The sequence below is a fragment of the Xyrauchen texanus genome, chromosome 17 (genome assembly GCF_025860055.1).
Source record: "Xyrauchen texanus isolate HMW12.3.18 chromosome 17, RBS_HiC_50CHRs, whole genome shotgun sequence".
NCBI classification, from domain to species: Eukaryota; Metazoa; Chordata; class Actinopteri; order Cypriniformes; family Catostomidae; genus Xyrauchen; species Xyrauchen texanus.
The window spans coordinates 24,225,480-24,241,995 of NC_068292.1; the positions used below are offsets into that span (position 1 = coordinate 24,225,480).

A 16,516-nucleotide genomic window follows, 5' to 3' on the forward strand; every position below is an offset into this window, starting at 1 on the left:
ACAGCTAAAAAATACTGCAGTTACCGTGCACCCTCTGCTCAGCTCAGCTCTCTCTCTTCCTCTCTCTTTCTTACACTGTAATCTTCAATCCCTCCATCTCAAAGATCATCAATCTTTCTGCTCTGCTCACCATCCTCCACACCTCTAATATAAGTACTAGCCTAATCGCTCTTTCTCACCCCATCTTTCATTCCTCTCGCAGTCTCCTCCAACTACAAATCAGTCTAACACCATTTTTTTTTCCCTAAATACAATCCAGAATGAAACAATGCAATAACCATCTGAAAAGAGGTAGGCACAAACATATGTTGTTGTTTGGATGCTGGTATGCTATTATGCCCTTCCAGTTTCTTAAATATCTTAACTAGAAACACTTTATTAGTAAACCAGCTCTAATTAAAAGATCATGCTTGTCAACCAGCTTCACCATATTTGGCTACAGCAATGTTGTTCCAATAGCTAGACCATCAACATAGAAGCACTAATCTCCACAAAACAGCATAGGCATGCATGATAACTTATGATGGCCAAAGATGGTCTTTCGGCAAGTTATAGCTTTTTTCGGGGGTGAAAATACTGAGGGAGGCATCACATGGTGCAGGGGACAACACAGAGCATCCTAAAATTCAAAACCATTCAGAATCTGTCAGCGGCATCCAGATCCAACTTCTGGGGCTGCTCAGTCATCAAGGGACATCCATTATTTAGATTATGCTAGAAGATACATTGTGTATATGCAATTTTTCATAAACAAAATTTAGAAAGCTTGAACACATCCTAGGCAACATATAAAGAAATGGCATAATAAACGTAGCCTTTTAATTATTCAGTTTGCACAGTTGCACTGTTTTTTTCATACACCAAACTGCAAACTCATCAACATCACTTTGTTCGTTTTTGAAGTGCAAAAACCTTTTATATGTAACTTTTCTTTGTACAGTTATTAGAGTCACTGATTTGTACTGCCACTAGGGGTTGCACGACTACTGATTTTAAGCCCAAAAGTCAAGTCCAATTCAAAAAGTTGTGACATCATTCCAACACACAAAGTGCTGATCATATTGAAAATCATGATTCCTTTTTAAATGATTCTGCATAGCACTATATTTGAAGGCGAATTTGTATATATTGCAGGTTTCTGTAGGATTTGTGTTATCTTTATCGTAGTATCTTTCATTTGAGCCACTTCACATATTGAGCGCAGTGCCGCAGGGCTTCACACCTGCTGTATTTTCTACAGATGCCATTTTATAACTCTTGTGATAAGCCACTAGTTGACTTCAGGCTGACAGTGTCTTAACTGAACACTTAACTGCCACCTTTATTCACTGTACAATCTCGTCTGATGTGCAACCGGCTTTGGGGGTTGAAATTAGCAGGGACCTATCGATCCTATGTTGAATCAATATAACGATACAATACTACTGCAATTCTTTATGTTTAGTGTATAGTTAATCAAAAATGTGTAAAATTGCAATCTTTTACTTGCTAGTTTCTTAATTTCACCTGCATTGTTTTTACGCATTTATGTTTTAATCCCCGAGTTTAGTCTAATATAAATAATTGTGTGTTTGTTGACCTAATGCTACAGCACGTTTCACTCTCTCACAGACTTGCTCTGAATGGTGCTCTCTTTTCCTTTTTCCCAGAAATATTAAAGGAATTAAAAAATTAAAATTCTCTCATCATTTACTCACCTTCATGCCATCCCAGATTTGTATTACTTTCTATCTTCTGTAGAATGCAAATTAAGATTTTTGGAATAATATTTCAGCTCTACAGGTCCATAAAATGCAAGTGAATATGTGCCAAATTTTTTAAGCTCCAAAAAACACATATAGCCATCATCAAAGTAATCCATATGACTCCAGTGGATTATTAAATGTCTTCTGAAGCTAAATGATAGGTGTGTGTGAGAAATAGACAATATTTACAACTTTTTATTTTAAAAAAATTAAAGAGGTTCAAGCACTCTCAGCCTCTCATGTGAAGTAATTTGGAAGCCCTCTTTATCAACAGTAAACCTTTCTACTCACTGTGGGATTTTTCCTCGTTTATTCAGGTAAGAGTTTATATTCCTCAAGCGTGTGTGAGCGAAGTGCTGCAACAGCTGGCTGATCAGCTGATCATCCGTGAACTGCCAAAATACAGACAGCACATTACATGCCCCACCAGAGACCGAAATATACTGGATCACTGCTACACAATATTAAAGGATGCATATCTCTCTGTCTCTAGAGCAGATTTGGAACTCTCTGATCACTGTTTGCTTCATCTTCTTCTGACGTACAGGCAAAAACTTAAATCAGCTAAACCTGTAGTAAAGATGGTAAAAAGATGGACCAATGAAGCAGAGCTGGAACTACAAGCCTGCTTTGAATGCATTGATTGGAGTGTTGATGAGCTCACAGATACTGTAACATTATATATCACTTTCTGTGAGGATATGTGCATTCCTACTAGGACTTATATAACATTCAACAATGAGAAACCATGGTTAACGGCAAAACTCAGGCAGCTTCATCAGACCAAAGAGGATGCTTACAGAAGTGAGGATAAAATCTTGCACAATCAGGCCAGAAACAAACTACTCTGAAAATCTGAAAAACAAGTTTTCAGCTAACAACTCTGTATCAGTGTGGAGAGGCCTGACAGATATTACTAACTACAAGACACCATTCCACAACACTGTAGGGAAACAACAAATGGCTGATGACCTGAATGAGTTTTACTGTAGATTTGAAAAGGCCAGCCTCTCACCCCACACCCGCTCTGACCTTGACTTCACACAAACATCAACACCTCCTGCAACCACCCTCCTCCCCATCCTGCTACTAAACCTGCACTTACGATCTGTGAAGAGGATGTGTGCCAGGTCTTTCAGAAACAAAAGACAAGGAAAGCACAGGGCCCAGAGCAGTGTTTCACCCACTTGTCTAAAATCCTGTGCTGACACGCTGGCCCCCATCTTCACACAGATCTTCAACAGATCACGGGAGCAGTGTGTACTGCTTCAAATGCTCCATCATCATCCCTTTCCCAAGAAACCCAAAATCACAGGACACAGACCCATCGCTCTAACGTCTGTGGTCATGAAGTCATTTGAGACACTGGTGTTGGCCCACCTGAAGGATATAATTGGACCTTCTGGTGCCCCCCAGGAATGTGTGCTCTTCCCCACTACTCTTCTCCCAGTACACAAATGATTGCACCACCAAGGATCCCTCTGTCAACCTCCTGAAGTTTGCAGACAACACTACTGTCATCTGCCTCATCCAGGACGATGATGAGTCTGCATACAGAAGGGAGGTTGAGCAACTGGCTGTCTGGTATAGTCAAAACAGCCTGGAGCTGAACACACTCAAAACATTGGAGATGATAGTGGACTTTAGGAGGAACACCCCAACATTGACCCTGCTCACCATTCTGAACAGCACTGTGGCAGCAGTGGAGTCATTCAGATTTCTGGGCACTACCAACTCACAGGACCTGAATTGGGAGACTCACATTGAATCCATTGTGAAAAAGGACCAGCAGAGGTTGTACTTCCTTCACCTGTTGAGGAAGTTCAACCTGCCACGGGTTCTATTGATCTACTCAGCAGTCATTGAGTCTGTCCTCTGCACTTCAATAACTGTCTGGTTTGGTTCAGCTATGAAATCGGACATCAGAAGACTACAAAGGGCAGTTCAGACTGCTGAGTGAATTATTGGTTATTCCCTACCTTCCCTTCAAGAACTGTACAATTCCAGAGAGAGTAAAAGGGCTCTGGACCCCACTCACCCAGCCCACTACCTTTTTGAACTGCTGCCTTCTGGCTGGAGATACTGAGCACTGAGACCCAGAACTGTCAGGTACAAGAACAGTCTTTTCCCACAGTCTGTTAATCTCATGAATCTCAGACTCATAGATTGATAACATGGATATAGACCCAGAAACAGAAAAGACCACAAGGAACATAAGCACCCAAAAGAACCCAGCACGGCAACAACATCAGAGAAAATGCATAAGATCTGTTCCTGTGGCTGGAGTAAAGTAATGTCTGTAAAGGGGCTGAAAATACATCAAGGGAAGGAAAGGTGCTTGAGAGAGGGAAAACGGGGACCTCGCATTGACAACTACTTCATGAGAAGTAAATCAATCAGTCGAGTGAATTTCAGCGACTGGAGTCTAATCAAAGTTTACAGGACATCAGCCCCTCTGAGGAAGAAGACTCGAGCACATTAACTGTTGCGGAAGAATGTATTGAGCCCATCCAGCCAAGGAAATTTTCAAGGGAGAGGAAGATCAGTGGAATCAAGCTTCAAGTGAATTGTCCTGGAGCCTCAGAAAAAAAGAATGAGAGACTATAAATGCTAACCTGACCATTGTCCTAGAAGGGATGAGTGGCACAGTCAAAAGAAACTTGACAAGATTGGCAACATCATCTATAGCTATGGAGCAGAATGATATGGAATTAGGAACTAAAAGGAGAAGGCAGCAGTGTTGAAAAGGAAGTCTAGATGTTTACAGGAAATGTAATGCCTGATCAACAAGAGTGGCCAGCTCAAGAAGCAATGGAGGAAGTCCTCGGACTGCGAGGAGGAGGACATCAACATACTCAAGGGACACATCAAAAACAATTTGACAGCTCTGAAACAAGCAGAAAACCTGCATAAAGCAGAAAAGAAGAGAGAGAGTGAGCAAGATCATGTTTCCTAAAGGACCCCTTTACATTTTTTAAATCACTCTTCACCAAAGAAAAGAGAGGAAACCTGAAGATATCAAAGCAGGAGCTGGAGGAACATCTGAAAAGAACGTATGCTGACGAAAAGAGGTATGATGAGACAGCGATTACATTGGATATTCCACCAATTGAACAACAAGAGCACCAGATGGATGTTAGCCCTCCAAAGTGGAGTCGGAGTTGTGCCTTACAGCTTCCTCTGGGCAGAAGTATCTCTATTATCAAATGCAAACTCACAGAGCAAAGGTTTTTTATCGATCAGGAACTAATTCTTTCTGTGTCTGAGAAGCCAGTCAAAAGTCTTGGAAGATGGTACAACTCTAAGCTAAAGGACACTGATTAAGCACATGAACCGTGGCAAGAAACCATCAAAGGTCTGAAGAACATTGACCAATCTATACTGCCTGGCAAGCTAAAAATCTGATGCTTGCAGTTTGGGCTACTACCCCACTTTATGTGACCACTGACCATTATAACATCCCCCTCACAAGAGTTGAGAAGATGGAAAGGATGATCAGCTCTTACATGAGGAAAGGGTTAGGCCGCCCTCGATGCCTGAGTAGCATATGCCTGTATGGTCAGGGGATACTCGAGCTGCCTCTCTCCGGCCTCACAGAGGAATTCAAATGCACCAAAGTGAGGCAAGAGGTGAGCCTGTCAGAGTCTAGAGATATTTTGATCAGAGCTGCTGACCCCACCCTAACAACAGGAAGGAAGTGGACTGCCAAGAACACAGCACAGCAGGCAATATCTGCTCTCCACCATGGCTACATTGTGGGCCAAGTCCAACAGGGAAGAGGAGGCTTGGGACTTGCTGAAAGACAACCTTGCTGGAACAAGGCATCCTCACTAGAGTGGAGGAATTTTGTCGCGGCTAAAGTTCACCGACAGGAGGAGTCAATAAGGTGTGCAAAGGCCATGTCGCAAGCCAAAAAGGGCCAGTAGATTAAATGGGAGCGTGTGGAAAAACGGAAGATCAGTTGGAAGGACTTGTTGGATGGAGACAAGCAAGATAAGTTTCCTCATTCATGCAACCTACGACATCCTACCCCAAAAAATCTCAACTGATGATGGGGTGAAGATCCATTATGCCCCCTGTGTTCATCACCAGCAACATTAAAGCACATCCTTTCTGGTTGCAAAGTGAGCCTCTTCCAAGGATGTACATCTGGAGACACAACCAAGTCCTCAAGTGCTTGGCAGCGACTCTGGAAATCAAGAGAACAGACATCAATGCCTTGCCGAAAATGAGAGCTGATCCAGATAAGCCAGAAGCATTTGTCCAGGAAGGGGAACAAAAAGTGTGGAAGATCCCACCAAGGACCAGCGTTGGACAGCTTGAGGCAGCCCGGGACTGGAAAATGCTAGCAGATGTTGGCCTATGGGTTATGGTCCCATCAGAAATAGCCATTAATAACTTGAGGCCAGATCTGACGGTGTGGTCCAACTCTTTGCACACAGTCATCTTCGTGGAGCTCAGAGTCCCTTGGGAGGATGCCGTGTAAGAAGACTTTGAGCAAGAAGCTGTGATACACCGAGCTGACAGCAAAGGCAGAACAGCAGGGCTGGAGAGCAAAGATCTGCCCAGTGGAGGTAGGGTGTCTGGCTTTGTGGCAACATCCACTGAAAGGTTGTTGAGGGACCTGGGCATCAGGGAACTAGCATTCTATTTTGGTAATTTTTTGGTAAAAAAAAACGTTTTAAACATTGATCTATTTCTTACACACCAAGTGTTTCACTTCAGAACACATTAATTTATCCCCTGGAGATATTTGGATTACTTTTATGGCTATAAGAGATTTTTGGAGCTTCAAAAATTTGGTACCCATTCACTTTATTTTATGGACCTACATAGCTGAAATATTCTTCTAAAAAGTCATACACATCTGGAATTGCATGAGTGTGAGTACAAGATGAGAGAATGTATGAATTATTCCTTAATGTGAACAATGTAAATACAAATTTGAATCCTTGTTGTAAGAATTTCAGTTTCATTAGGTAAAATGTCACAATACTGAAATATTGATTTTCTCTATTTGTCCATATTATACAACTGAAGACGGTGAAAGGCAGGAGCCAGATCTTCAGGTTGTGCACTAATTCAGCATTTATGGAGTCTGTAAATCTCTCAATCTCTCACCTCTCCCCCTCTCTGCTCAAAGGCCAAGTCCCTGTTGTCAACTCTATGCCGCTCCTCCATTCAACATGCTTAATATTTCTATCACGACTCAGTTATTTCTCCTCTTGCTCACGCTATCGTTCTTTCTCTTTTGCCCGAGTTTCATTTAATTAATTAAGCGCTGTGTTGTTTCTCCCAATTACAGCCATAGCTCATTACTGCGCATCGTTGTTTGTCCCTCCAACTCATTCTGCATCTCTCCTTTTCTCTCCATTCATTTCAATCTCAGCAGCTCTCCGAGGCATTTAGATTGTAATGGCTTTTATCAGCAGTAAGGTCCATCATAGCTGAGTACTACTGCTGTTTTACATAACAACGTCTAAAGAGTACTGTCAACTTAACTGTTTGACATAACAAATCATTGTGACAACTGAACAGGTTGCATATGTGGATGTTATGAGCACACACATTTGTATAGAAAAATACACTTAATCAAATGTGACTACACATTAAAATACTTCTTTATAGGTGGTTTTTATGAGGAAGCATCTATAGCAAATATTAATGCAAATGTAAAAATACCCAGACAAAGACAGATAAAGAGGCACAAACACAACCTATCTGTCAGAGTAAATTCTGAATTCTCCTCTGTCCTTTTCTCTTCCTCATTTTCCCTATCTCTGTGACAGAGTATCTCTCTGCATTACTCAGAGAGTCCAGGAGCGTTGTAAGAATGAATATCTGAAGTCAAGCCCTTTTTCCATTCTTGCGACAGCCGGGAATAATGTCTGTAACCATAGTTACAGTGACTAAAGTAAATACCAAAGATGGTAGTTTCATAACACTAAAAGTCTTATCACGATTGGCACAATGTTTTTTGAAAACATACTGTAATTACAAATCAGATGATTAAGACTAATAACAATTTGGTGAGTTGAAATAACAAGGAGATAAATAAACAAAAAAATAAATAAACAGGAGATGTTAAATAGCCGAGGCAATTGTGTTCTAGTACTTTATAATTTATAAGGAGCCTCCAAAAACAGCCAAGTCCTTCAAGAGCAAGCATTCTCCAATATTTGTCAATTTGCTAAAAGATTCTTCAGCAAATAATCCAGCGCTTTGAGACCAATGTTTCCCAAAGACAAACTGGAAGGATTTGGGGCATTTCACACTCTACAGTGTACAATATAGTTAAAAGATTCAAGGAATCTGGTCAAATCTCAGTGCATAAAGGGCAAGATGAAAACCACTTATGAATGCGCATGATCTCTGATCTCTCAGACGTCACTGTCTTAAAAAAATGTTATTCATTTGTAATGGATATCATGAAAATGTGCTTAGTATAACTTTAGTAAACCTTTGTTAGTCAACACCACTCGCCACTGCATCCACAGATGCAAGTTAAGACTTTACAATGTAAAGCAGAAGCCATACATCAACACTGTCTAGAAGTGCTACCGAATTCTCTGGGCTCAGTCTCATCTTAGATGGAATGTAGAACAGTGGAACTGTGTTTTTGAAAAAAAGAAACACATACTGCCAGGTTTACAAGTGCATGGCTGTGTAAGTAGAGAGTAGAGAGTGTCACTCGACTGTCCCAACTTTTTTGGAGTGTGTTGCAATCATCTGATTTGAAATGACTACATTTTCACAGGGTAAAACATCATATAATGTATAGCTGTAGAGCTTTCAATATAGCTGTAACAGTTCGGGAAAGGAAGATGTGGGAACTGGAGTAACAAACAATAAAAACTTGAATCAAACAGAATATCAAACTGAAAACATAAACACACACACACACACAGAGTGGCCGCATTTCTCTCTCTCTCTCTCTCTCTCTCTCTCTCTGTCCCTCACTGGCATCTCTGTCTCCCATTTATCTCTCTCTCCTTGGCACCGGCGTGCACCCTCATGGCCCGGGCATACCCTCCTCCTCATAACAATAGCAAAGGGTGATTATAATTTACAAATCACCAATTTTTGTTTTAATTAGCATTTTTCATACTGTTCCAACTTTTTCCGGTAATGGGGTTGTAACTCAGAATTGACTGAATCTAAAAAAAAAAAATGTAATTACATGCATAAATTTAATCATGTCCATGAGTATTTATGGTAATCCTTGTATTGTGTCTCTATACTGTATATGTAAGTATTTTTAGTAATCCTGATGAATCGAGATTAAAAACAACGTAACACAGAGCATAAAATTATTTTCCCCATTCATTCCATCTCTAACACCAGCAACGGCTCCACTGAGCTATCACCATGACTGCTGAATCATCATCCTTGACTCAATATCCATCCTTTTCTATCAGCCTTTAGTCAGCAATTTCTATCTTTTTAGTCACACTTTCACTGAGGATAGGATTTCCAACAGGCAAAGCTTAAATAAGCTGATACTGAGAGTTAACACCTTATCCTGTCCATTTACTCACAAATATACACACAAAGATGCATAAAATGGAAATCCATGTTCTATGTAGGAAAGACAGAATGAGTGAATGGAAGAAAGAAAGATAGAAAGAAAGAATGCATTGGAATAATAGAATAAATAGACAGAGAAAGGGAATCATGGGCATTCTGCGAAGTGCAGAGGAGTTTCAAAGCTAAGAGGCTCACCTACACAGAACCGCTGAAAAGAAAGTGTGGAAGAGAGCGACAGAGAGGGAGCGAGGGATAGAAATTGGATGAAAGATGACATTCCTTCCCACCTGCGCTCTCTCAGCTCACTCGTTAACATGTGCATTTGATGGCTGTCATTATCATCCAAAGAAAAGAAGAGAAAAAGGAAAAATAAGGGAGGGGGACCTCTGGGGATCTCATTTCTTACAGTCTTTCAAAATACAGTACATCACACCTCCTGCAGGTCTATGGAGAGAGAGAGCTGAAAGAGGCAGTGTCCTCATGTAGCCACCAGGAGCACATGTGGGCAGACGTGAGGAGTGCAAAATAACCCACTCAGAACCAGAGTAACAGTAAGCAACGTCTGTAGCTGTGGAGAACCCACGCTGTACTCACATGCCAAAGGAAGTATTGGTGTTTATGCATAAACATGCCGAAATGCTTTGTCATTCTAAACCATGTTGAGATTTTGTATGTTTTTGACACATGTAATGAAAGGAGCGGAAAAAACATTTTGATGTGGATTGTAATTGTTCAGATGGGGGAAGGGTTGATGTCATGTAATTTTTCTTACCATACACCAGCAGTGTGTAATGGTCTGCTGCACGTCCGTAATTATTATGCGCCTGACAGAGGTAGGTGCCGTTGTGTGATTGGCTGAGGCGAGACATATGAAGAATGTTGGCCGTTTTCTCCGCCCTCTCAGGAAGAGTATCGTTCACTCGTGACCACTGGATGTCACGTGGTCTGAAAAAAAAAGTGAAATAAAAACAGCAAAAGTTGTTGTTTTATTTGCATCATAAAACAATCAAAGAAAGAACAAGGCATAGCAAGAAAGGCTTAAAAAAACACTTTCTCAAAATAATGAGGAACTCGGAAGAAAAGAAAATACTGCACAGGGAACATAAAAAGAGACAATTAAAAGAAAAAGAATCCTTTCCAAATGTAACCGGTTATAACTAAATAAAAACATGGTTAATAATGTTCTTTTAAAAATTATTACTCTGTGCCAAGGTGGGTGATATAACAGGTGCAGTGTTGCCAGATCTCACAAGAAAAACAAGCAAACTGGTCTGGAAAACAAGCTCAAAATAAGGCCCCCCATTTAAGATTTTTTCCCATGTGAGGGCATTTTCAGGATAGAAATTATAACAAGAATAGTATACAGTAGCCTATATAAAGTAATGTCTTTTCAATAAATGTATGCTTAATGCCAAATACAGGTGCATCTCAAAAACAATTTATATCGTGGAAAAGTATTTTTTATTCAAAAAGTGGAACTTTAAAATATTATAGATTCATTACAGATAAAGTGAAACATTTGGGCCTTCTTTTGTTGTAATCTTGAAGATTATGGCTTACAGCTCATGGAAATAAAAAATCCAGTATCTTAAAATATTAGAAAAAAGAATTTATAATACAGAAATTTCAACCTTCTGAAAAAGTATGTTAATTTATGCACTCAATACTTGGTCTAATGGCGGCCTTCAGCTCATCTGTATTGTTGGGTCTGGTTTCACTCATTTTCCACTTGACAAAACCCCATAGATTCTCTAGGCGGTTCAGGTCAAGAGAGTTGGATGGCCAATCAAGCACAGTAATACCATGGTCAGCAAACCAGTTACTAGTAGTTTTGGCACAGTGGGAAGGTGCCAAGGCCTGTTGGAAAAGGAAATCAGCATCTCCATAAAGCTTGTCCGCAGATGGAAGCATGAAGTGCTCCAAAATCTCCAGGTAGACAGCTGCATTGACTCTAACTTGAGAAAACACAGTGGACCAACACCAGCAGATGACATGGCACCCCAAATCATCACTGACTGTGGAAACTTCACGCTGGACTTCAACCAACTTGGATTCTGTGCCTCTCCACTCTTCATCCAGACTCTGGGATCTTGATTTCCATATTAAATGCAAAAAATAATTTCACCTGAAAAGATGGCTTTGGACCCCTGAGCAATAATTATTTGCAGTAATTCGTGCAAAAGGAGCCCCAAACAAGTATTGAGTGCATAAATTAACATACTTTTCAGAAGGTTGACATTTCTGTATTATTAATTCTTTATTCTAATATTTTGAGATACTGGATTTTTGATTTCCATGAGCTGTAAGCCATAAACATCAAGATTGGTGATGATCTGGGGATGCATCAGCAAGGCTGTAATCTGGCAGATTTGTCTTTGTGAAGGATGCATAAATCAAGCCACATACAAGAATATCCTGTAAGAAAGTTTGCTTCCTTCTGCTCTGAAAATGTTCCACAACTCTGTGGATTGGTTATTCCAGCAAGACAATGCTCCATGCCACACAGCCAGGTCAGTCAAGGTGTGGATGGAGGACCACCAGATGAAGACCCTGTCCTGGCCAGCCCAATCGCCAGACCTGAGCCCCATTGAAAACCTCTGGAATGTGAAGAGGAAGATGGATGGCCACAAGCCATCAAACAAAGCTGAGCTGCTTCAATTTTTGCTTCAATTGTTTGAATTCTTGGCATGAAGTTACCCAACAACATGAAAGACTGGTAGAAGTTGCATGAAAGCTGTAATTGAAAATTAGGGTTATTCCACCAAATATTGATTTTTGAACTCTTCACAAGTTAAAACATTAGTATTGTGTTGTTTAAAAATTATGATGAACTTGTTTTCTTTGCATTATTCAAGGTCTGAAAACACTGTATCTTTTGTTTTTTTATTTTGACCAGTTGTCATTTTCTGCAAATAAATGCTCTAAATGACAATATTTTTATTTGGGAGAAATATTGTCAGTACTTTATAGAATAAAACAAACCATTACATCCATGGAAGGTTGACAACTGACAAAGACAGAGAACAAAAAGGCAATATATACCCTCACAAAAACTAACAAGGGTAACAAGACAACATTGGGATGACAATCAGGGAAGGAATCAGGAATAGTGACAGAAGAAGGAAAAAACAGAACTTCAAACTAAAAGTCTTAGTTCTCCTAGCGACCTCTAGTGACCGCTAGGGCAAATGACCCAAGAGTTACAGAGCCCCCATCTAAGAAGTGGCTCCTGACGTCCCATAATACATAAAACAAAACACCGGTGGAGGGCCCGGAGACAGGCGTAGACCAGGGGACCAGGGGACCAGGGTGGAGTCGGCAGCCAGGGAAGTGGCTCCAGGAAGGGAGCGAGGGCTGGCAGCCAGGGAGGCGTAGACTCAGGGGTCAGAGTCACATGTGATGGATCAGCAAGTGGTGGAGCAGCAGGAGGCAGAGCATGCAAGACTCAGAGTGTGGAGCCGCTGAACATTGATCAGCAGACTGGACGGCAGTCGCTAGACAGGGGACAGCAGACTGGATAATGGCCGCTGGACAGGGATCATACAGGAAGTAGGTTGCCGCTGGACACTGAACAGGCTGGTAGCTTGTGTCTGACAGGTGCTGACCACTGTAATGAGTAACAGACTGATTGAGGGCTGCTGGGCACTAGACAGGATCGGTGGTCACGTGGACAGCCTCGGGGAACCGGACATCCTCAGGGAACTGGATTGGGGAATGCTGGCAGCGGCAGGGGAACAGCCTCTGAGGCTTCAAGTGCTGGCTCTGGGACGGACGAGGCTTCAGGTGCTGGCTCTGGGACGGACGATGTAGAACTATAAATGCAAACCAATGCGTTGGCCACTATGCAGAGCCTATGCTATACATAGCGGCATTAATCAGCCTTTTTTAACCAGTAACCAGCGATTTAAAATAATGTTTTCACTCCAGAAAAATTGAAAGGGATTTAATTCCCATTTTCTGTTTATTTTCTGCAAAAAAAGAAAAGAAAAGAAAGAAAATACATTTTTTTTTTTTTATTTCCTTGAACTAAAGTACCTTGAACCTTTATCAGTTGCTGAATTAACAGCATTAATTAATCTTGGTTAATGTCAATGCCTATATACAGTTTACTAATAAATGTATTACAGTAAAAGTTGAATATGTTACTAAGTTAATGCAGATAAAGCATTATGAACTAACATAACAAAAATTAGCAATAGTATTTTGATAAATCAAAATTAACAAAAATGAATTAATGCTCAAAGAGGTCATTGTTCATTGTTAGATCACAATACCTAATGCATTAAACAATGTTAAAAAATAGAACATTATTGTAAAGTTCTACAGATCAATGAAAAAAAAAATACATATATAACTGGAATGATACAAAATCAGAATTTTTAAAATGCAAAACAAATATTCACATACACATATGCACAAATATACCAATTTTTAATACATGATTACATAAACAATTCATATCCAGCTCACAAGAAATACAGCGTTTTCCTATTAAGTAAAAAAAAAAAAAAACTTATTCACTCTGCATAAAACATAATTTAAAGCCCAAGCATCAAAATCTCCAATTAGCTTATAGTAAGCAAACTCAATGAGCAGATATCAGGCTCCTCTGGTTCATTGCAGCATAAGTAAACCTCAAAAAATCATCTTTGTTTCCTTGTTAGCTCCAATGAAAAACAGCAAGAATATGCTCAAAACAAATTTTATATTAGTAAACAGCAATAAGATTAAGGTTTAAAAAAGAAGAGAAGAGAAGAGAAGAGAAGAGAAGAGAAGAGAAGAGAGAACTAGTACAGTCTAAGCAGATAATAAAAAAGAGCATGAAAGGAGGATGTTACCACACAAACACAAACAAACAGCAGCAGGAGATACAAGGAAACTGTAGGGCAAAAGCCTGAGGCTTCTGTTCTGAGCCCACCGCCTGCGAAACACCTCATCCCTCATCCACCCTGGCTGGAATACAATCCCTGCATCATCACCCGCTGCAATCCCTCATGACACTTTTAATTACAAGCCTTCGCAGGATCCCAAACCACACACGCTTTCACAAACACACACATACAGTATGACCACAAACACTGAGGATGAGCCTGCCAAGGCACTGAGGGATAATAAATACACCCCTCCAACAAAAGCAGACAGTGTTTGATTGGTGATTAATGTCGGAACGAACAGGATCATAATGGCTTTATAACCAAGCTGCACGGGACAGTGTACCATGAGCTCAGCTACCATGTAGCAGCATCTGAATCCATCTATCATCCCTTTAATACTACATCATTTATCTCCACCCATCCCGAGACTGCTCGCTCTCTGTGGGTGGGCAGGCTATTCTCATTTCTCATCAGTGCATCCCGTAATCTTCAATCGTGTCCCTGCAATTAAGCATTTGTCTTTCGCACTTTCTCTTTTTTATTTTCTCCCTATCACTTAAATCATAGTCTTCAGTTTCTCTTTCCCTCTATACCCCTCTGAGCCCATTTCTCTCTCCTTCTCTCTCTGTCATTCCTCCATTTCACCATACAATAAGTGACAGTGGCAGTTCAACCATCCTCTCTATCTCTCCACTTGTCCATCTTTAATTTATGTTGCGGTCCCTTATGAGACACTGGAGAGGTTTAATGGCTTTATGCTCACAGTCTCTCAGGGAGAAAGGGAGATAATGAGAGAGAGAGAGAGAGAGAGAGAGAGAGAAAGAAAGAGAGAAGGAGTTATGGGAGGAGTAGAGGACAGTCACGGCTGTTCTCGCTCATGTACAGATGCAGGATAGTATATATATACTATACAGTGCATCCGGAATGTATTCACAGCGCTTCACTTTTTCCACATTTTGTTATGGCCTTATTCCAAAATGGATTAAATTCATTATTTTCCTAAAATTCTACAAACAATACCTCATAATGACAACGTGAAAGAAGTTTGTTTGAAATATTTGCAAATTTATTCAAAAATAAAAAACGAACAAATCACATGTACATAAGTATTCACAGCCTTTGCCATGATACTCAAAATTGAGCTCAGGTGCATCCTGTTTCCACTGATCATCCTTGAGATGTTTCTACAACTTCATTGGAGTCCACCTGTGGTAATTTCAGTTGATTGGACATGATTTGGAAAGGCACACACCTGTCTATACAAGGTCCCACAGTTAACAGTGCATGTCAGAGCACAAACCAAGCCATGAAGTCAAAGGAAATGTCTGTAGACCTCCAAGACAGGATTGTATCGAGGCACAGATCTGGGGCATTGAATGTCCCAATGAGCACAATGTTTTCCATCATCTGTAAATGGAAGAAGTTTGGAACCACCAGCACTCTTCCTAGCGCTGGCTGCCTGGCCAAACTGAGTGATCAGGGGAGAAGGGCCTTAGACAAGGAGGTGACCAAGAACCAGATGGTCACTCTGACAGAGCTCCAGCTTTTCTCTGTGGAGATAGGAGAAACTTCCAGAAGAACAACCATCTCTGCAGCACTCCACCAATCAGGCCTGTATGGCAGAGTGGCCAGACGGAAGCCACTCCTCAGTAAAAGGCACATGACAGCCCACCTGGAGTTTGCCAAAAGGCACCTGAAAGACTCTCAGACAATTGAGAAACAAAAATCTCAAAAAGATTTAACTCTTTGTTTTTCAGTGGCAGGAACTGGGAGACTAGTCAGGATCAAGGGAAAGATGAATGCAGCAATGTACAGAGACATCCTTGATGAAAACCTGCTCCAGAGCACTCTGGACCTGGGGTGAAGGTTCATCTTCCAACAGGACAATGACCCTAAGCACACAGCAGAGATAACAAAGGAGTGGCTACTGGACAACTCTGTGAATGTCCTTGAGTGGCCCAGCCAGAGCCCAGACTTGAACCCGATTGAACATCTCTGGAGAGATCTGAAAATGGCTGTGCACCGACGCTCCCCATCCAACCTGATGGAGCTTGAGAGGTCCTGCAAAGAAGAATGGGAGAAACTGCCCAAAAATAGGTGTGCCAAGCTTGTAGCATCATACACAAAAAGACTTGAGGCTGTAATTGGTGCCAAAGGTGCTTCAACAAAGTATTGAGCAAAGGCTGTGAATACTTATGTACATGTGATTTAAAAAAAAATATATATTATTTTTTTAATACATTTACAAAGATTTCCAAAAAAATTCTTTCACATTGTCATTATGAGGTATTGTTTGTAGAATTTTGAGGAAAATAATGAATTTAATCAATTTTGGAATAAGGCTGTAACATAAAATTTTTTGAAAAAGTG

At 40.7% G+C, this 16,516-nt stretch overlaps 1 protein-coding gene across 3 annotated transcripts in view; it reads right to left on the reverse strand.

The window, feature by feature from the left end:
• LOC127658276 (cell adhesion molecule 4-like) overlaps positions 1-16,516 on the reverse strand; it is a 185,583-nt gene that overhangs the window by 14,580 nt on the left and 154,487 nt on the right. For all 3 annotated transcript variants that reach the window (XM_052147477.1, XM_052147478.1, XM_052147476.1), the window contains exon 6: positions 10,045-10,217. In XM_052147477.1, coding sequence (XP_052003437.1) covers positions 10,045-10,217 — 173 coding nt within the window. The remainder of the gene's footprint in view (positions 1-10,044; positions 10,218-16,516) is intronic.